Here is a 22056-nt window from a genome sequence, read left to right as displayed (position 1 = left end):
CAACTTCATCTAGTCTGATTCCTTTTATTCCTTACAATTCTGATTTGTTTATTTGACTTCTTAGTGACTAATTTAGTTACACCTATTGCTTTATAGGACACCATGCCACCAAGGAGACCTACATCTTCCCAAAACAGTCAGGCTAATGATGATGTACCTCCAGTTGAGGGTTTGCCTCCCGTGAGTGCAGAAGGGATCTATAGGTATCTTGGGACACTAGCTGGTTTAGTTGAACGCCAAGCTCGAGCTGTTGGGACTAATGTTCAAGGACAGTCTTCATCTTCTAGGGGTAGCTCTTTTGATGACTTCAAGAAATTGGGTCCTCCTTACTTTTCTGGTGCTACAGATCCCACAGAGGCAGAGGCTTGGATCCTTAAGATGGAGAAATTCTTTGGTGTCATAGATTGCTCTGAGGAGCAAAAAGCCTCTTATGCAGCTTTTATGTTGGATAAAGAGGCAGATCATTGGTGGCGTATGACTAGGAGACTTTTGGAGGATCAAGGACCCATAACATGGAGACAATTTAGGGAGGCTTTCTACAAGAAGTATTTCCCTGACAGTGTTAGGCGGCAGAAGGTGGGAGAGTTTATTCGTTTGGAACAGGGGGATATGACTGTGGCTCAGTATGAGGCCAAATTTACAGAGTTATCACGTTTTTCCCCACAGTTGATTGCTACAGAGGAGGAAAAGGCATTAAAGTTTCAGGATGGATTGAAGCCTTATTTGAAGAACAAGATATCTATTCTGAAGCTTGGTGTCTATTCAGAGGTTGTTGATAGAGCCCTTATAGCAGAGAAAGATAATGAAGAGCTTCATCAGTATAGGGAACAGCAAAGGAAGCGAAATAGGAGTGATGGTGCTCATGGTAATCAAGCACAGCGAAGGTCTACATCAGGAAGAAATCAGAATAAAGGGAAGGCAGCGCAGAATTTAGATGGGGCTTGTCCTACTTGTGGTAAGAAGCATGGGGGTAGGCCATGCTATAGAGAAACTGGAGCTTGCTTTGGTTGTGGGAAGCAAGGACATTTGATCAGAGATTGTCCAGAGAATAGGAAGTTTATCATTGGGAAGCCTAAAGAGGAAAATAAGGAGGATAAACAGAAACCCAAAGCCCAAGGACGGGTGTTTGCTATGACTCATCGAGATGCTCAGGCCACTTCTGATGTGGTGACAGGTACTCTCCGAATCCACACCTTATTTGCTAGAGTCTTGATTGATCCTGGATCAACACACTCTTTTGTTTCAGTATCTTTTGCTGGTTTGTTGGGTTTGCCTGTTGGTAGCATGGACTTTGATTTGATTGTTGCTACTCCTGTGGGAGATTCTGTTGTGGCTAGTAGAATGCTTAGAAATTGTATTGTGATGATTGGTTATAGGGAAATGCCAGTTGATTTAGTACTCCTTGACCTTCAGGATTTTGATGTGATTTTGGGGATGGATTGGTTAGCTTCCTACCATGCCTCTGTTGACTGTTTTGAGAAAAGAGTGACATTTAGTATTCCTGGTCAGCCTAAGTTTAGCTTTGAAGGGAAGCATGTGGACAGACCACTGCGTATGATCTCAGCCTTGCGTGCTAGTAGCTTGCTCAAGAAGGGTTGCCAAGGATTTTTGGCTAGTGTGGTGAGTAATGAAAGTGATTTGAAGTTGGAAGACATACCCATAGTAAAGGAGTATCCTGATGTCTTTCCAGAGGATTTGCCTGGCTTGCCACCAGAGAGAGAGGTGGAGTTCACCATCGATCTGGTACCAGGAACAGGTCCTATGTCTAAGGCCCCATACAGGATGGCACCTGTGGAGCTTAAGGAGTTGAAAGTTCAGCTTCAGGAGTTATTAGACAAGGGTTTTATCAGGCCTAGTGTTTCACCTTGGGGAGCTCCTGTTCTATTTGTGAAAAAGAAGGATGGCTCAATGAGACTTTGCATTGACTATAGGGAGTTGAATAAGGTGACAGTGAGGAATAAGTATCCCCTTCCTCGGATTGATGATTTGTTTGATCAGCTACAAGGTGCTTGTGTGTTCTCTAAGATAGATCTTCGATCGGGTTATCACCAGTTGAGGGTTAGAGGGGAAGATGTACCCAAGACTGCTTTTCGAACTAGGTATGGGCACTATGAGTTTCTTGTTATGCCTTTTGGTTTGACTAATGCACCTGCTGCTTTTATGGACTTGATGAATAGGGTATTCAAACCCTATTTAGATCAGTTTGTGGTGGTTTTTATAGATGACATCTTGGTTTACTCAAGAAGTAGAGAGGAGCATGAGGGCCATTTGAGTATTGTATTACAGACCCTCAGAGATAAGCAGTTGTATGCTAAACTGAAGAAGTGTGAGTTTTGGTTAGACCGAATTTCTTTCCTTGGGCATGTGGTAAGCAATGATGGCATCTCAATTGACCCTGGCAAGGTAGATGCTGTAGCTAATTGGAGAAGACCTAGTACTGTGACTGAGATTCGAAGTTTCTTGGGACTTGCTGGTTACTATAGGCGGTTTATAGAAGGGTTCTCTAAGATTGCCCTACCTTTAACTAAGTTGACACAGAAGGGAGTTAAGTTTGAGTGGTCTGATGATTGTGAATGTAGCTTCCAAGAGTTGAAGAATAGATTAGTGTCAGCTCCTATTTTGACTATTCCTTCAGGTTCAGGAGGATTTGTGGTGTATAGTGATGCCTCTCATCAGGGTTTGGGTTGTGTTCTTATGCAGCATGGGAGAGTTGTAGCTTATGCTTCTAGACAGTTGAAGCCTTATGAAAGGAACTACCCTACTCATGATTTGGAGTTAGCTGCTGTGGTTTTTGCACTTAAGATCTGGAGACATTTTCTGTTTGGTGAAACTTGTGAGATATTCACAGATCATAAGAGTTTGAAGTATTTATTTTCCCAAAAGGAATTGAACATGAGATAGAGGAGGTGGATTGAACTACTTAAGGACTATGATTGTATTATTCAGTATCATCCTGGGAAGGCGAATGTTGTAGCTGATGCCTTGAGTAGGAAGTCAATTGGTTCTCTAGCAGCTATCAGAGGTTGTCAAAGGTAGTTACTTGAAGAGTTGAGGAGTTTACAAGTCCACTTTCGAGTTATGGGCTTAGGAGCACTTGTAGCAAATTTCAGAGTACAACCAGACTTAGTTGGGAGAATTAAGACCCTACAAAAGAATGATTCTCGATTAGTGCAGGTTATGGAGGAAGTTAAGAGGGGCAGTAAGCCTGATTTTGTTTTGTCAGATGATGAGATCTTGAGATTTGGGACTAGACTTTGTGTCCCAAATGATGAAGACTTAAGGAGGGAGCTTTTAGAGGAAGCTCATTGTTCCAAGTTTGCTATCCACCCAGGAGGGACAAAGATGTACAAGGATTTGAGGCAAAACTATTGGTGGTCAGGTATGAAGCGTGATATTGCACAATTTGTGGCTCAGTGTTTAGTGTGTCAACAGGTGAAGGCTGAACATCAGCGACCAGCAGGGTCTTTACAGCCACTTGCTATTCCTGAGTGGAAGTGGGAGCATATTACCATGGATTTTGTGATTGGATTGCCAAGAACCTTAGGGGGTAATAATGCTATTTGGGTGATTGTTGATCGGTTGACAAAGTCTGCTCACTTTTTGCCTATGAAAGTGAACTTTTCTTTAGATCGTTTATCTTCTCTTTATGTGAAGGAGATTGTGAGAATGCATGGAGTACCAGTTTCTATAGTGTCTGACAGAGATCCTCGTTTCACTTCTAGATTCTGGCATAGTCTACAAAAAGCTTTGGGCACTAAGTTGAGTTTTAGTACTGCTTTCCATCCTCAAACTGATGGCCAATCAGAAAGGGTAATTCAGGTTTTGGAAGACTTGTTGAGAGCTTGTATTTTGGACCTGCAAGGTAATTGGGATGATCATTTACCTTTAGTAGAGTTTGCCTATAACAATAGTTTTCAAGCTAGCATTGGGATGGCACCTTTTGAGGCATTGTATGGTAGGAAATGTCGATCTCCTATCTGTTGGAATGATGTTGGAGAAAGGAAACTTTTGGGCCCTGAACTTGTGCAGTTGACTGTTGAAAAAGTTGCTTTGATTAAAGAAAGATTAAAAGCAGCTCAAAGTAGACATAAGAGTTATGCTGATCATCGTAGGCGAGATTTGGAGTTTGAGGTGGGTGATCATGTGTTCTTGAAAGTTTCACCTATGAAGTCTGTGATGAGATTTGGGAGAAAAGGAAAACTTAGTCCTCGTTTTGTGGGTCCGTTTGAAATATTAGAAAGAGTAGGCACTTTGGCATATAAAGTAGCCTTGCCCCCAAGCCTGTCTAAGGTTCATAATGTGTTTCATGTTTCGACTCTAAGGAAGTATATTTATGATCGTTCTCATGTTGTGGAGTTGGAGCCTATTAAAATTTTTGAGGACTTGACCTATGAAGAGGTACCCGTTCAAATTGTGGATGTGATGGATAAGGTACTACGACATGCTGTTGTCAAGTTGGTAAAGGTCCAATGGAACAATCATAGTATCCGAGAGGCCACTTGGGAGTTAGAAGAAGAGATGAGAGAAAAGCATCCTCAGTTATTCCAAGACTCAGGTATGTCAAGTTTAGAGGACTAAACTTTTGTTAAGGAGGGGAGGATGTAACGCCCAGGCATTTCTTTTAAGGGTAATTTAGGAAATTGTTATTAATAATTTAATTAGTTAATTAATTAATTTAATAAAGTGGAAGAAGGGTAAAAGTGTAATTTTACGAATAAATACCCTAGGTATAAATTAGAAATTTTATTCTTTCCCTTCTTTTCTGAATAGAGTTCCTGTTCGCAGAATTCCAGAGAACGTAAAGTTGGAGTCAGATTTCAGGGTTGAAGAACAGATCTTTATAGGTAAGATTCTAACACCTAGTTTAATATTTTAGATTCATTGATTAATTTCAAACACATTAGATATATTTTTTGGAAAACCCCAAATCTAGATTAGGGTTAGATTATTTTTTTAATTCGTTTTAATATCAAATAGTGAAAATTTAATATTTTGATTTTAGTATTGGAATTTGGGAGATCTTAAGTTTTATTAAAAAAAAAATAAAATAAAATTTCCTTGGAATATTTCGATTTTAGGTTAGGGTTATTAAAAAAAAAAAAAAAAAAAGAAGAACGCGTGAGCACTGAAGGAAGGAAGGAAAAAAATAATAATAATAAGAATGGGGGCGTACGCGTACTGGGCTACTGGAAGCATGGCAAAAAAAAAAAAAAAAAAAAAAAAAACTCCAGGTGGGGCGTGGCAGTGCTATGGAGGCTTTTGTATATATATATATATATATATATATATATAGATATAGATATAATGAACCATTAGGCAACAAAAAAAAAAAAAAAACAAACAAAAACTTGCTTTTTGGTGTGTACCCGAGATGAGGAATGGTTGGGTGGCTTTTGAATTGATTAATTAAAATAATAATATTTAGTTTTAGATTTATAATTAAGATAATATTAATAATAGATTTAGCAATATATATATATATAGAGTTTTATAATGAAATAAAATTGTAATTTAATTAAATTAGTAGTGTGTTATTAGAAACAAATTGGGAATTTATTAGTTTTATTTAAATAAGGAATAGATTAGTTAAATTATAAATAAATAGTATTAATTGTTTCTCTTATATTATATTAGGTGAAGAGTAGATTATATCTTTTTCAGAATTATTCTTCTCCCAAGCTTTCAAGGACTTCTTTTGAGGTAAGGGAAGTTAATGCAATATTTATAAAATTAAATTATTTTATATGTTATTTTGAATTGTGGAAAAGAAAATGATATTTTGTTACCATGCATGGATCAAATTGTTTTGCACTGAATATTATGTTGGAATATTTTGTTTTATTTATGACACAAAATATGGAGATATTATGTTGTGTAAATTTGAATACTTGAACAAAAACATCACTCTGGTTTGTTTGGCCCTTGTCAACGGGATATAATAGTTGACTATTCGGCCCTGTCAACGGGATATAATAGTTGACCTTTACATTTCATGGTGGGAATGTAATTGATTTGGACCCCAGCCTCTAGGGGTTTCGGTTAGAGGTTACTAGTACTAGTAGTGTTTGGTTCCGTCCACCAGGAACAATTTGAGGCTAGCCACCCATTTGAAAAGTCCCACCTAACTGGGCATTTGACATTTGATAACCAGAGTAATGAAAAATTGAATGGATTTGATTGAATCTGATGTGAAAGTATTTGAATTTGATATGAAATTGGTTGGTTGAATTTTGAATATTTTGGTATTTTTGAAACTCTGATATTTGATGAAAAAAAAAAAAAAAAAATTTGATATCCCTATTTGAAATGAAAATATTTGATCCATGAATTGCATTAATATTCCTTATTGGGCTGTGAGCTCATTCCCAATTGTTGAAAATTTTTCAGGTACTCTTAGTTCGGGTGAGGAGTGATGGCTAGGCTGAGGAATGGTCATCTTTAGGATTTGACTTAGGATTTTATGTTGGATTTTGTTTAACTATTAGTTATGTTATTTTGGATCATTTGGTATTTGAAAGTTATTTGGAAATTGAATTTTGAGGATTTTAGATTTTGTTCCGCTACTCTGAATAGGTATTTGGTAATTGGTAACATCCAGTTACAATATGATTGTTTGGGTCAGATTATACTTTAAGCCTTCGGGTTTGAGGTGTGAAATGACCGTCACGCCCTTGGAGTGGGTCTTGGGGCGTGACATAGCAAGTCTAGACATATCCTACTGTTGCAGTCTGATAAATTTGCTACCACCCTTGATAGCTAAAAAGTCTGGTGCAACTCAAAATATTCAAAATAGGTAGATCAGATATGATGAAGGAAGTAGTTGCCAATGAAGGAGAGGACGCAGGAGATGAAATTACTTTCTGAAAATTGGAAGAGATGGAGCTTTGTCGTTTGCCAAACCTCACAAGCTTCTGTTCAGGGGTTTATACATTATCATTCCCAGTCTTGGAACGTGTGGTGGTGGAAGAATGCCCTAAGATGAAAATTTTCTCTCAGGGCCTCTTGGTTACACCAAGGCTAGACAGAGTAGAAGTTGGAAATAATAAAGGGCCGGCATTGGAAGGATGACCTTAACACCACTATCCACCTGTTGTTTAACACATGGTACGTGCCGATTCATCAATCTTCATTGTGTCCCTAAACTTTTATGGTGATCTTGCTCGTAGTGCAGTAGAAATTTTTTATGTTCCATTTATAAATGGATGCTTTTTCTAGCATAAAATTTGTTTAGTAGCTTAGAATAATTGCAATTCAAGTGTAGCTGAACAACTCCTGTCTTGAATCACCAAAATAACATGGGCCTCTCTGGCCAATGTTACAAAGATCAGTCTAGTCAGAGGCATATTCCAAGCACATTTCTTTCACTAAAGGAATTGAAAGCAAGTCAGAACCATGGTTCATTTTTAAGTGTTCAATTGTCAAAAACGTGCTCTCAGTCAACATCAAATAACCCACAACTGCAAATTATTGGGACTTCCCTTGATTTATAATTTTTTCCTAATGAATGTAGCTACTAATTATGCATCACTTCACTGATTCTCACATTTTCTACTCTCATGCTCAATGTGGCCTGAATTTCCAGGATTTGGACACTGCATCGACTTTCTCTAATTCATTTGTATTTCAATAATGGTAGGGCCTTTCATCTTCACTGTCCATTTCTTAGGTGAAGAGGGTGAGTATTAAGCTTTTCTTCACTTTCTGTGAATGTTAAACAGTGTTGCTGTCAGAGAGACACTGCCAATCTTGTTTGATTCATTAAGATCAAAGTCAACTGCAATTCGTACTTAACATGTAGCCATCAAAATGAAAGCTTGTGACTCTTTTCTGAAATATTTATCCTATGATCAAGGAAATGCTATTGCAGAATGTTTCATTCCTATATTTTGAAATAAATATGAAAGCTCTATTCAGAAACATAAGAGGTTCTTCGAATTGTATATGACGTGAAAAACCCAGTGAGAATGGTCTCTTAGGGGTGTTGAGCACCTTCCATGCACATTTTTAAAGACGTTTTCTTGTCAAGAGATGCTAAAGCTATTTACAGTTGGTACTTCTAAGTTGGAAGGAAGGATTGGGGCAAAGGGCAACTTGAAAGAACTTCACTTCAATCCCAGTACCGAAGGACTTGACTTCAGGAGTGGATTTCGAAAGGTTGTTTACTTCCTGCAAATCACCTTGTGTAAGAACTAGTGGAAATAAAGGAATTTGAAACAAAATAAGACAGTATTAATAGACTGTTGAATGAAAATGCTTGAATGGGAATTATCTTAGCGACTGGTTATAGCCTTATGAGTAAAAGCCTCCGGGAGGGGAGAAACAATCTTTCATGAGAGAGAGACTAGCAAGTGATGGATTAGGAAAGAAATAGGTAGGCCGTCTAAGTGGTTATTTTGGGACCTTGGTAGCTATCTATCATTTCTAAGCTATCAGAGTCCAATCAAAGTGAGCAAGAGATACAAGAATCATCACTGACACATGTAATTGGGAAAGCAAGCCCTAATTCTTTTGAATTAGGTTTTATACTCCGGTCCTGGTCCCTGTTAAAGCCTGATTGTTATCTGCAAGTGTTGTTTTGTCTGTGGGCTGGTGAACTTTGCAAAATGCTTATGTTGGGAAAAGTAGGACATCTAACTCAGACTTACCTACCCTTCCTGAAAGCAAGTTTCAGCTATTGATGTAGCCTGTTATTGGTACTGCTAGTCTTGTTGCTACCTACTAGAAGAGTGCCTTCTATACCACTTAATAGAAGCAAAATCTCATCAACATTGATTGAACAATTGACCTACACTTCAATTAAAGGAATTGAACATGACTTCATTGTATGAACAGGTTCTTGATAAAGGATTAATTTTTCTTAAGAATTTTCTCTTAAAATCTCAGGGAATATCTCTAAGAAATAAATCCTCAATCTCAAATTAGTGAGAAGATATGAACTTGGGCTTGGATGGGGCTGTATCGAGTATATTTCTTGCAAAATAGAACTTTTTAAAGAAAGACTGAGATCAAACTACTCGATTAATTGATGTGCACTTCAGCAATTCTATCAATCAAAGCTTAATTTGGTTCACTTTCATCTTTGGAAGCTCAATTTAAATCAAGACCCAACTAATTATTATTAGAACCAAAAATATTTTTGGTTCTGGATACATTTATAGTTGTATCTAGTTTTAATTTATTTTATGATTAATTTAGACTGTCTTTAAAGGAATTTTAGAAGGATTAAATAATTTGGAAAGGTCTCACTAGAAATGTTGCTCAAGGGAAGCTTGGATGAGTCCTCTTCAAATGCAGCATTAGTGTTTTCTTCAAAAATTCTAGTCTTCATGGACTGGATTGGTGAGAATTGACTTGGACTACATTACAACTCAATCTTTTCATGGAAATGCCAAAATTTCATATTTTGATTTTATCAAATCCAAACATAACTTATTTTTGGTGAGTGTTACTTCAATATTTAGGAATAAATCTAATGTTAAAAAGAAATCATTGATGTGAAGTTTTAGGAATTTCAAGCCCATGAAGCAATTAAAAGAAATTAAAGAAAAAGAGAAGATGGGAAATGGTATTAAGCCCATCTATTCATCAAGGATTATATTTGGTTGGGACTTGGAAAGAATATTTCAAAGAGAAGTCTTTTTTGAGTGTGTTGAGGTGAATGTCTAACACTGTCCCTACACATTGGGATATGAGCCTTTTGTTCGCTTGAGCCTATTGGTTATGCCTTGAGGCATTTTCCTTGAGCCTAGCCTTAGCCCCAGGGGCCTTCAAAAACTATTTCTTAATCTACGCCAATATCCTTATTTATTTATTTTTATCATAAACAAAATATATATTGATTATAGTAAAGTTCAAGAGAAGGATAAAAGGTCCTTCCCACAAAATACCAGTATCATTATGAAGATGGGAGCTCATACTAATTGTCTTAACACTGATTCTTTGAATGTAGCTTCAAACCTACGGGATTTGATTCCCTTCTCTCAATCCCTCGTTCTTCAAGGATTTATTCAAGTGATTTTGCAGTTTGTTATTATGCTCATATCAAGGCACACTTTTTAAGAATGTCATTACCTTCTTAGCTCTATTTCTATTTCTTGGATTTATTTAAGTGATTTTGTTGTTTGTTTAAAATTTAATATTTACAGAGTAGTGTATTTTCCTTCTTATTGTACCATTATATAATTTTTCTTAACTGCATTGAACTCAAGAAATGAAATTGGTATATTTTATTATTTTTGATTCCATAAAATGAGTTTGTAATGTCGATAAATATTGTTAATTTTTTGTTGTTTTCTGGCTAATAACTTAGCATAGGGACAGCCATGTGTTTTTGAGCTCTCTAGTTTTTCTAGATGATAGTTTGGCACATGCCTGCAATTGGCTAGATGAAATCTCATTTAGTTATTCAAATGGTTCTAGATTTATTTGTGAAACTACTTAATTATTCCAAATAACTTACTGTTGTCCTTTTTATAAATTCAAACATGTAAGGAAACTTCCCCCACCAAAATTTCATTCTTGAACTTTTTAGAATATTGATTGAGTATATTCTCTGGTTGCACTCCTGAACTCTTAATTTGCCATCATGGTTTTATGTGCGGAAAATTGATCGGAAAAGGACTTTAATGTGGCTGATTATGGATATTCTTGTCTACATGGGTGTGTGCATAATATACATGTCTTTGCAATCCATAAGGAAAATAAATGATAAGGATGAAACAATGGGAGATAGAAGCCTTGATAATGTGACTAATTTGCAAGAGTTTTCTGCATTAGTGCTGTTAAAGAACAAGGAATGAGCGAAGTAAAGTGCCTCTCCTTTTTTTTTTATTAATTAGAAAATAATAAACTAAAACACCCCTATAATAATCCTGACACTCAAATAATCTTTTACACTCCCCCTCAAGCTGGAGTAAAGAAATATTCAATTCTAGGCTTGGAACAGATATATAAAAACATATTTTTGTAAAATGACCTTGGTAAATATGTCTCCAAGTTGGTTTTCTCTTCTAACATAAGAAGTGATCACGTAACTTATCATCATTACTTTCCAAATGAAATGACAATCCACCTCAATATGTTTAGTGTGCTCATGAAACATAAGATTACTTGCAATACTTTTAGCGACTTGATTATCACAAAACATAATCGTAGGCTTCTTAGTTTCAACATGTAATTCCTTGATAAGGTTTTATATTCACATGAGCTTACAAGCAGCACGGGCCATAGCACGATACTCTGCCTCAGCCTTAGTGCTATATTTGGCCACAACATTTTGCTTCTTGTTTTTCCATGTTATCATATACCCTTCCACAAAAGTACAATACCAATACCCACTAGTAGATCGCTTGTTAGATTTAGAACCAACCTAATCAGCAGATGACTAATTGAAAATGTTAAGTTTAGTGCTCTTCTTATATGAAATACCCATTCAAACTATCCCTTTTAGATATCTAAGAATCCAACTAAAGGCATCCCAGTGCACTTCTTGAGGACTCTCCTTATATTGACTGATAACCCATAACAAAGGTAATATTAGGATAAGTCATAGTCTAATACTTGAGTTTCCAATGAGACATCTATTCTTCTTGTATCAACATAATCTACACAATCAACCTAGTCACATTAGGATTCATAGGTGTATTTATAGGTTTAGATCATAACATACTAGTCCTAATAAATCTTACATATATTTTCTTTTGAGACAAAACCAATAAGTGCAACTTCAATGCCCAAGAAATATCTAAGCAACCCCAGGTTTTTAGTTTAAAATGTATTATTCAACTGTGTTTTTAACTCTTCAATCACACTCAAAGTATTGCCATACATGAATATACCGTCAACATGAATAATTAGAACCAATGTACTTAATTGTATTCTTCACAAAGATTAGATGATCTTAATGGCATCTAGAAAAGCCAAGAGAGACTAGTACTTTACAAAGCTTATCTAAAGATGCCAAGGGGAGTGTTTCAACCCATATATGACTTTCTTCAACTTACACACCTTTCTTAACTCCACTTGAGCAACAAACCTAGATGGTTGTGTTCAAAGTAATTAGAATGTGGTTGTGGTTGTTTGTTGTTTCTTTTTATGTTTTAGATATGTACTTCTTGTATTCTAGGTGTGCGCCCTTTTTTTGTTTGGCACTTTTAATATAATTTCATTTGCCCATCAAAAGGGAAAAAAAAAATTGATTTCTTGTATATCATTATATAAAAATGCAATTTTGACTTTAAGTTAGGATAAATGCCAATCAAAATTAATAACCAACGAAATTAACAAGCATATTGAATCGAGTCTAGCCACCGGTGAAAAAGTTTCAAAGTGGTTGTGCTTTCAACCTTTCAATAGATAGTATTATTTACATGGTGTTTAACGTCAAAAATCCACCTGCAACCAACAAATTTTTTTCCCCTTTGTTAAAGTAGTTAAATCCCATGTGCCACAATTACATAAAGTAGTCATCTCCCCTTTTTATAGCAACTTTCCAACCATGATGAGAGAGAGGCCCCTGATAAGTCTTAAGAATGGCAATAGCTGATAAAGACAAAATAAAAGATTGAGAAAAGACAAGAAAAATGGGCAAAATCAAGGTCTGGGATGGAATGGGTTCAACTTAGCAGTATTTGTGATATGTTGGTGATTTCCTCAAGTGTTTTGGGAATTCTATTAGAGGTAAGACCCTTTGGAGGATCCCATGTCTCTCTCTGTTGTGGATTGTGTGGAGAAAGAGAAATGCTAAGGTTTTTTAGGACATTTGAAAGACGCCAGAGATGATGTGGGATCAGCTTCTTTTTTATGTGTCTTTCTGAGTGTAATCCAGCCTGGTTGACTTCCATTATGTACACCCTAGGGTTGGGTTTATAGGGTTAGGATTCTTTTTCTTGTATAGGCCTTTTGTTCCTTTTGTATAGCCCTCCCTGGTTTAGTGGAGGTTTACTTAGTCATTTCAATCAAGTGGCCTTTTGTACCTTTTGTATAACCTTCCTTGGTTAGTGGAGGTTTATTTAGTTCTTTTTATCAGACTTGTACTTCATGGGGAGGATTTCTCATCCTTCTCATGTTTCTTTTCTCTATTAATACATCTATTTTGTTTATGATAAAAAAAGAAAAAAAAAGTATATTGACTAGTAGTTCTATTACCTGTTCAAAGAGCAATGGTGAGGATATAGATCAAATTAAGTCAAAGGACTAGTTATAGGAGATAAACCTCTGTTATAATGGTGGGTTGCTCCACTAGCAGAGTAATCTCAATCGTGGCCACTTTCCTTCTTGTATAGGCTTCAAAAGTTTCTTAGACACGTGAACAGTGGGAGCTGATGACACAACCAGTTTAGTTATAGGAATAATGAAAAGAGGAGGATCTGAAGGCGAAAACAAGAGTTGTGTATCAGGAGTCAACCCTCTAAAAGAAAAAACAAGGACACTAAAAAAAATTGTTACATATGCACTAATTAAGTATCTACGTAAAGTGGGATCAAAGCATTTGTATCCTTTTTTGAGTTTGGAATACCCAAAGAAGATGCACTTTGTGGTCCACAGAGAAAGTGTATTTGAACATGTAGCCACATAATGCATAAAACAACACATGCAAATATTCATGAAGAAAAGGAAGGAAAAGAAACAAAAACCAAAAACCAAAAACCAAATAAAAAAATTAAAAAAAAAAAAAAACAAAGAAAGATATAGATATAAAACAGCAAAATGGGGATTGATTATTAAGGGCATTGGATGGGAGAGGATTAATGAGAAAACAAGCACTAAGGACAACATTGCCCTAAAATCTTTTTGGAACTTGCATATGAAAAAGCAGTAAAAGGGCAAATTTCAAAAGGTGTCTATTTCTTCTCTTTGCCACTTCATTTTGCTATGGAGTGTCATAGCAAGATGTCTGATAAATAATCCCATTATTCTCACAAAAATTGGAAACTGAAAAATATAAGACTTCCAAAGGATTATCAAAACAAAATGTTTTAATAGGCATGCCAAACTAAGTTTTTATTGCATGAAACAAGGATTGAACTACAAAACCAAGTTCTGATCTATCTTTAAAGAAAAATAACTAAATGACTCTTGAATAATTATTAACAAAACTTAGGGGATCCTTCAATCTTAAAACATTAGGAGCATGACATGGACCCTAAATGTTTGAATGAACAAGATGAAAGAGGACTAGAACTCCTCTTGTTGACTCTAGCATGCCTAACTCATAGGTATGACACTGCAACTAGGATTTTGATATAACTGGAAATCTCATAAGTTAAAGAAAGTTCACTGGAGTGTGATCCAATCAATACAATCATTGGGTGGAAGAAATAGAAGTATGTAGAGCAATTGGAGCAAGAGGTGGGCCAGTAAGGTGATAAACTTCATTAGCTTTACGCCCTCCACCAATTGCCTTCTTCGTGGAGAGATCCTGAAGTACATAATAGGAAGGGAAGAATTTTACAGAACAACTAGGAGACTTGGTTAATTTGCTTACAGATAAAAGATTCATAGGAAAGTTAAGAGACATATGATATAGGGGACAATGAGAAGTTAGGAGCAGGATAGTCAGTTCCTTCTTGTAGTACTTAGGATGAACCATTAGTCAGGATAACAGATGAATGCATGGAAAAATTAGAAAGGTTAGAAAAACCAAAAGACTTACTAGTCATATGAGAAGAGGCTCTCAAATTTATAATCTAAGGAGAATGGAAGGTAGTAGAAAATAAAGCAATTGTAGCACCTCAGTGAGCCAAAAGAGCAATCTTTGTGAAACTAAACAAGTATACTCTTCTTGTGTAAGCATGATAGGAGTATAAACATTACTAAAGGAGGAAACCATGGGCTTGAAAGAGTTCTCCACTTTGTCACAAACCACCTGACTTTGCCTAAACAGTTTGACCAAACTTAAATCTGACATTTGTCTGACATATGAATAACTTTACCACAGTGGTTATGATATCTATATGTTAAACATGTACCATGTTCTCTCACTAGATCTCAGCCTCTAACTTGCTTTGTAGATTCACCTTTCTCATGACTAGTTGAAGTAACAATAGCTGTAATTTCTTTGTTTTCCATAGAAGAATACTCCACAAAAGAATCTAGATTAACATGTTGAAGGCAAGAGTAGACACTACTCAGGGTAGGTAACTGTTAACGAAAGAGGGTATTAATCTTGGCACAAGAATGCCTTAGACATAGACTAGAGAGAAACTTTACTACTCTGAATTCTTCTTGTTGCTTTTGTAACAGTCAATATCATTAATGATAGGATGATAGTGATACACATTGAGTTTCTCTCACATACCTTGTAGTTGACCATAATATTCACTAACAAAATCCGTGTGCTAGAATAAATACTTGCATATCTTAAATCCTTGAAATATTTTTATCTTACGAGCACCTTTCCCATAATATTTCCTAAATTCGTTTGGCAGTGTCAAAGAGCATACCAATAACATTGATACTAGGTTTCATGCTATTCTATAATCAGGTCATGATTATTGATTTCTCCCTATGCCATCATGCTATTCCATAATCATGTCATGATCATTGATTTCTCCTTATGCCATTGTTCATGTCTTTTGGATCACTAAGAGGAGGATCATCAGAAACAATTTATTGTTTTTTGATGGGTAAATAGGAGAATATATTAAAGAGCGCTAGCAAAAGACGCAACTAAAAACACACAAAGTATACTGAAAAGACCTAAATGCTAGCAAGAGAAAAGGGTAGAGCAAAAACAAACCACTCAATAGCAGCCAACCCTAACACCTTAGAAACCTAAGTAAAACCTTGGATGGATAAGAAGCCATCCGAGAGCCCTTCTATAACCAAAAACCAATAAACAAGTTGTGAGTGAAGACAACGACCTCATAGCCAAAGAACTCAAACCCTATTGCTCCCCGCACTTCCCCCTAACTGAGAGGGGAGAACAATTGTAATTCACCGAGAATTCAAGCTTTCATATTTCCCTCTCCAAACAAGTAGACGAAAATTTCCTACTTCCCCTTGAGACTTTAACCTCATGTCCTTTTCTTGATTCCATTTTCCTCAAAATGGAATTAATTTCCTTTTCAAACCCCACCACTTACAACCCCAAAAAACTACTAAACTTTGCAAACTTACTAGGAAGACTTGTAGAGCTAAGCTCCTCCCCTTGCGACAAGCAACAAGCCTCCAAGGCTTTGTTGACTTCGAGATCTTCATCCCTACCCACCAACAAGTACCCGAAGGACCTTTTTCTTCACTTCCAGTAAGATCTAACAACCTTTCATCTTATAGCAACATTCAAAGCGACCGAGATCTAGAAGAAAGAGTCTCCAAAGGAGGCATCGCCTTTGCCTTACCTGTCGATCCATCAATGACAGCGGGAGGCCCAATCGGAGATGAAGAAGGAGTCGAAATGGTGGGCCTACCTTCGAAGCCTATTTCTTTAGCCAAAAGGGCTTCATTCACCCCCAAAACCCACCTTGCCGACCCTTGCTCCGCTGCCTTTAGGAGAAGATTGTTGAAGAGCTCTAATGAGGAAGAAGTGTCGCCAACGAAAGGAACCCTTAAAATGAAACGAATACTTAATGTTTCAAAAGACATGGGTTGGGTTTCAAGTGGCCTAGACTTATGAAGCCAATACTGACTCCCTTTGCACAAACTTAAAGAGGGGGATTTGGGTCGGCCTAAGAAAAAAGGGGCCTCACCATCATTAGCGTTAATGAAAGCCCTTTACCCAATGACCCATAAGGGGGCCCAAAAAAGGCCCCACCCAAATTATTGACCAACTTTGACTGCTACGATCCTCCAAAACTTGCACACTGCGACCGGGCATAACTCCCAAAGCCGGTTAGACAAATGCTCTGGCCTGCAAGTCTACCGCATTATTCCTCTCTTCTTTCCCATCCACTCTCCTAGTTGTGTGCAAGCATCCCTCCTTGTTATCCCTACCATTTGGCTTTTACAATTCTTCTTAGAAACCAACATCCACAACTGTGGAAGAAATTCCCACAAGCAGACGACAAGGACAACATCTCTTTCCACAACCAATAACCAAGTAGGCACCTTTCTTCCACTAAATTTAATGAGTAACCTAGCCCATTTCAGGTGACACCTCTCCTCTCAATCCTCTGTCTCCATGTCCATCAGCATAAAACCTCCACAGGCATAACCCACTGGTAGACCCATCACCTTACCCACACTACACTAACACAAGTGCCTTCTCTGAAGCACCCAACCTCCGGCTCCCACCAGTCAAGCTACAAACTTCTTCCCTTAAATAAGCTAGACGCCAAAATCAAAACTCTTTCAGCCTTGGAAACAGATTCAAACTCAAATAAAATGAGATTTCCACCTAACAAAGACAACTTCAAATCCCCTTTCAAACTCCAAGAATGATGAGCACAGAAATTCAGCATGTCTAGAGCAGGCAATCGGTCTGAAGAACCATCCCACCTCCTCACCAGGCACTTCTTGAGGAACCCCAAATTACTTAAACCTCTCTTAACTCACTTTCTATCCACACATCATTTCCCAAATCCCTCTTATCTCTGTTCAGCACCTCTGCAAAGGAAGCAAACTTAGATAGGTTGTCGCCTCTCTTTTCCTCCCAACACCTGATTGGCTCCTTTGACTCCTCCAAAGGTCTAGACACAGGGACTACTCTAATGCTCCTAAGACTTGTAGCAAGAATCTTCCAATCCCCTTGGGGGGTTTTCTTTTGGGAGAACTAAAGAAAACCTTTTTTCTTTTCCTCTACGCACACAACTGGGCATAACAAAAACCTTTCAGTTTTGTTGCAGTGCAACTCCAACTTGTAGCCCTTTCCCCCTTTATTCCACAACCTTCTGAAAGGGCCCCTGAAATTCCCTTCACAACAATCTTCCACCCACTCAAGGAGCCAAGAAAGACCCCTCTCCCCAAATCTGATGTAAGAGGAAAAACCCCAACTCCTCTCAACAATCTTCCCCACTGACTTACCTTTAATGTGCTCAAAAAAGATTTCAAAGGACTTCGATTCCACATCAAAACAACAACTTCCAACAAGAGACCCCTCCTTCGACCTTGCTTCTTCCATGGTCACATCGTTGCTTCTGCAACAAACTTTTTGAATTCAATACCATCAGAAAAAAATTATAACATGTCCTTTGTATTAAGATATATTTCACAACTTTAGACTAGTGGATTATTGGATTCATTTAATTTTATCATAGCAAATGGATATCAATATTGTCTTGAGTTTGATTTCCGATAAGGAGGCTATCATTAGAAGTCATTTAACCAAATGATAGATTGAAGTAACTTGAGTAAAAAAATGAGCAAAGGGCAATGTCCAATTGAAATTAGTTTTGCAACTAGGAGTTAGGGTTTTGAACTTGCTTTGATACCATGTTGAATAATCAATTTTTGTAGAATCTTAAGTTGTTAGGATTTAGGTTCATAATGTATATCATGCTCTCTAACACCTTCTCTCACATGTCCCCATACCCACGTGAGAAGAGATAGACATGTTTGTGGACAAACAAATCATGGATAGTCTCTTTTGGCTTGCTCGTGGACTCAATAAATTAAAGAAATAAAAATGCGGAGAGGTTAGAGCTTTAGAGTATAATTGAAAATAATACACAAACATGAACTTGATTTTTTCATTCTCTCTTATGTCACAAATTATAATTGGATTATATACATGATATTACATTAATGTGTAACTATATAAATTGTATACATATATGCATCTATGACCTCGCCTATAGCATTCTTTGCTGACCTTTCTTTTCATTCTTGTAGTCCTTCCTCGGTGCAAAAGTACGAGAATTTGATTTTGGTGGGATACAGGAGCTGCCGTTCAACAATTGGTTCATGGACATTGCCAAACTAGCTGCAAAAGGGCACTCGAGGTCCATTTAATTTCAGATAATTGATGGAAGTGTATAAATTATGAAAGGACATATCAGAAAGCTAATGCAAAAGTTTTATTCTCCTTGATATAAAGTTGGGTTTGAAGAAAGAAGGCTGTAATCTCTTCTTTTCTTGTACACTAATGGTTGCTTAAGCTGTTTCTATGAACAATGGCAGTGTGATTCATCTTTGCTCCAAGACTATGAAGAAGGTCAAAAACATTATGGCCAATTCTTGGCAGTTTTGGGACGACAAAACCGAGTTGGTAGAGTTTATATTTTGTGGTTGTTTTTATGGAGATCTTTCCTTAATTTAGACTATGGATGCCCAGATATAAAGCCTCTAACGACTTTTTTGAATTTTCTCATGAATCTGAGCTCCCTAATCCTTCAGTGCAGGAACTTTGGAGGAATTCTCAGGGAATTTCTGAATATATTATGGAAATTTAATGGTTTCCCTGTCATGATTAATCCGAGTTTCTGCTGAAATTTACAGTAGCGGCTGTTTTCATCAATTATTACAAAATGTTTGAAAAATCATCACATCAAACTGATATTACAACTGTAGCTGCTGCTATTACAACTGTGGCTTCCATGTTCTTCATTTCCTTGGGGAGTCCAAATGCTAACCAAGGATTTTTCTTCACAAAGGATTCAGCATTTTAATTTGTTGCCATAAGTCTTGGTGAAAGTATGGATAAATGTTTGTTTACTGGATGTTTGGCCGAAGATTTCCAAATTGAATGACCACATTCACTGGCTGTTTTAAGAAAGACTTATTGTTTTTTAATCTTTGTCTTTTCATTTCTCTTGCCACTTCAAGAATCAACCGAGTTCAATCTAACTTGATACGCATTTGAGTGAGGCCCTGTTCTCAACCTAAGTTGTCCAATAAAACCCCAATTCTATCCATTTTTCTGAACTTGGATTGAAATTGGATTTCATTTTATTACATTTATATATTCAAATTTGATCAGGTTGGTACAAATTGGTAGATTGTGCATATGATCAAATCGGGTTGGATTGAAGTTAGAACACTTGATTAAATTTAGATCTATTTAACAAAGAATTTGTTAGTTTTAGTTTACTAGCATGGGTAAAGTTGACAATTTTGTTTTGAAAGGCATTTGAAATTCATTTGATAGTGATTATAGGAAACACTTTTAGCATAAAAGTCTTTTTTTTTTTTAAAAAAAAAAAAAAAGAAAGGTGTTTGGCAAAAGTTTAGGAACAATTTCTAAAATTTGAAAAATCACTTATAGTATTAAAAAATCACTTGTAGTATTTTTTAGGAGATATTTGATGTGTGATTCTCTTAAAAATGCTTTCAAAGAGAATACTTTCACTAAAAATACTTCGAGTAAAAATACTATCCAACATATTCTTAATCACCCGTTTGATGGTAATTCTCACAAAAGTACTTTTAATCTATAGTGCTTTTGTTTATAATGCTTTTATGAGAATAATGAAAGTGGTTTTGATAGTATTTTTTTATAATACACCACATAAAAATAAAAATGCTTTTAATATTAATAAACTATAAAAAAAAGACATAAAATTCATTATAAAAGGGAAAATTATATTAAACCAATATTTTGTCCGTGAGAAAAGAATACAAATAATATCTAAATATTTGTATTATTAGAAAATAATAATTTTATAACAAGAAGAAAAGTTTGAAAATTACTTATAGAAATATCTAAATTATAACAAACATTTATCATAAGATAATAATTTTTCAAAGCAAAATAAAGTACATAATTACATATTAGCTTAATTTATCTAAAAAGCTTAACTGACAAAAAGCAAACAAGAAAACAATTTTCCTTTCTATTACATGATTACACCATCTTTCCAATAAGTACATCCACTTTACTCTCTTCTTCCTTTGCTAAAAGTAACACTTAATCATCATCAAGTTTTGCATTCATTTTTTTATCAAGAATATCACAACCTAAAAAAAAAAGGACCATGTTGAATTGGGCATTAAAGCTTTGAGCAAATATACAACCAAGCTAGAAACTGTGAAGATTCCTTGCCCTTGACCAAAGCCAAAATAAAAAAATAGAAAAAGGAAAGTAAGGGAAAACAATTTAAAATAGGAGGTGACAGGCTTTCAATGGGTGGGACCATGATGGTTTGGAAATGACATGATAACTTTTTATACATATATGAGATTGTAAAGTTTCTTCAAAGTAATTTCTAAAATCCCATGTAGAACAACACCTAGAAGCAAGAATGAACTAATCATTATAGCCGGCTTTTGCAAGTTAAAGAAACATAATAGTTCAAACTAGAACAATATTAAGTATATGACTTACGTTCGAAAATATTACTCAATAGAAACAAACTAATCAAATCTAAAACAATATTAAGTAACAAAATCAACATTAGAACAAGAAACAACTCTAACAGTCAAAGCCATGCAATCTCATTAGCTAGGTCTTCCAATGCAACAAACATCTCTCTATTTTATTTGACAACAAGGATCTCTTTGACTTTCATATACAACTCAACGTCATTGTTCATTTTAGGCATGACATGTATAATTTTTCATTATTTCAGTAATGCTATAGCCAGGCTTATTTGCCCTATGATAGAAGACCTCTACAACACTATAAATGCTTTAATTACATAGCCATAACCTCAGTTTTGGTTCTATCTATTTCATATTTCTTCTCACTTTTTTTTTTTTTTTTTTAACAATTCGTTAGGCACTGGCTTCAAAATTATGGAAAATATTATTAAGCAACGAATACAACTAGAGTCCCCTTAGCCTTTTACTAAATTGTCCTCGTGTTCCTCCACTTTAGATGGACCATCAACATCATAACCTACAAAGTCTTGTGATGGTACCAAACTCCTTCACCAATAACAATAATATCTTTGAAAGTATGCCCATGAATTGCTCAATATTGTAAAACCCTTTGTCTTAAACATCATTGCTTCAGGGTTTGACAAAAGTATTCAATTTATTATATTTTACAACCAACATCCAAATTAATTAATCGAATAGACTTAATAAATAAATAAAAATGCACCTTCAGTTTCTTATCCCATCACTCGTTTCAAGCATTCATATTTTGCCTCATAAGATTCCACTAAGGTCAATATTTTTCCCAATCAAAGCATGTTAAAGTTGTCAATCCTTTTTAAGAGAATTCCATTTATTCTTTTT

The 22056-nt window shown here is 35.9% G+C and overlaps 1 protein-coding gene across 2 annotated transcripts; it reads left to right on the top strand.

The window, feature by feature from the left end:
* The first annotated feature begins 2 nt into the window (after positions 1-2).
* On the top strand, positions 3-6560 carry LOC132255116 (uncharacterized). 2 transcript variants are annotated; one of them, XM_059742866.1, is made up of 2 exons: positions 3-1174; positions 6388-6560. In XM_059742866.1, the coding sequence occupies exons 1-2, from the start codon at positions 103-105 to the stop codon at positions 6411-6413; spliced, it is 1098 nt and encodes a 365-aa protein (XP_059598849.1). In that variant the 5' UTR covers positions 3-102; the 3' UTR covers positions 6414-6560. The 2 variants fall into 2 exon arrangements, with proteins under 2 accessions (XP_059598849.1, XP_059598850.1); XM_059742867.1 differs by lacking the exon at positions 6388-6560 and adding an exon at positions 4786-4857.
* Positions 6561-22056: the final 15496 nt, after the last annotated feature.

The sequence above is a fragment of the Vitis vinifera genome, chromosome 14, assembly GCF_030704535.1.
Source record: "Vitis vinifera cultivar Pinot Noir 40024 chromosome 14, ASM3070453v1".
NCBI lineage: Eukaryota > Viridiplantae > Streptophyta > Magnoliopsida > Vitales > Vitaceae > Vitis > Vitis vinifera.
This window is presented reverse-complemented; position numbering and strand designations above follow the sequence as displayed.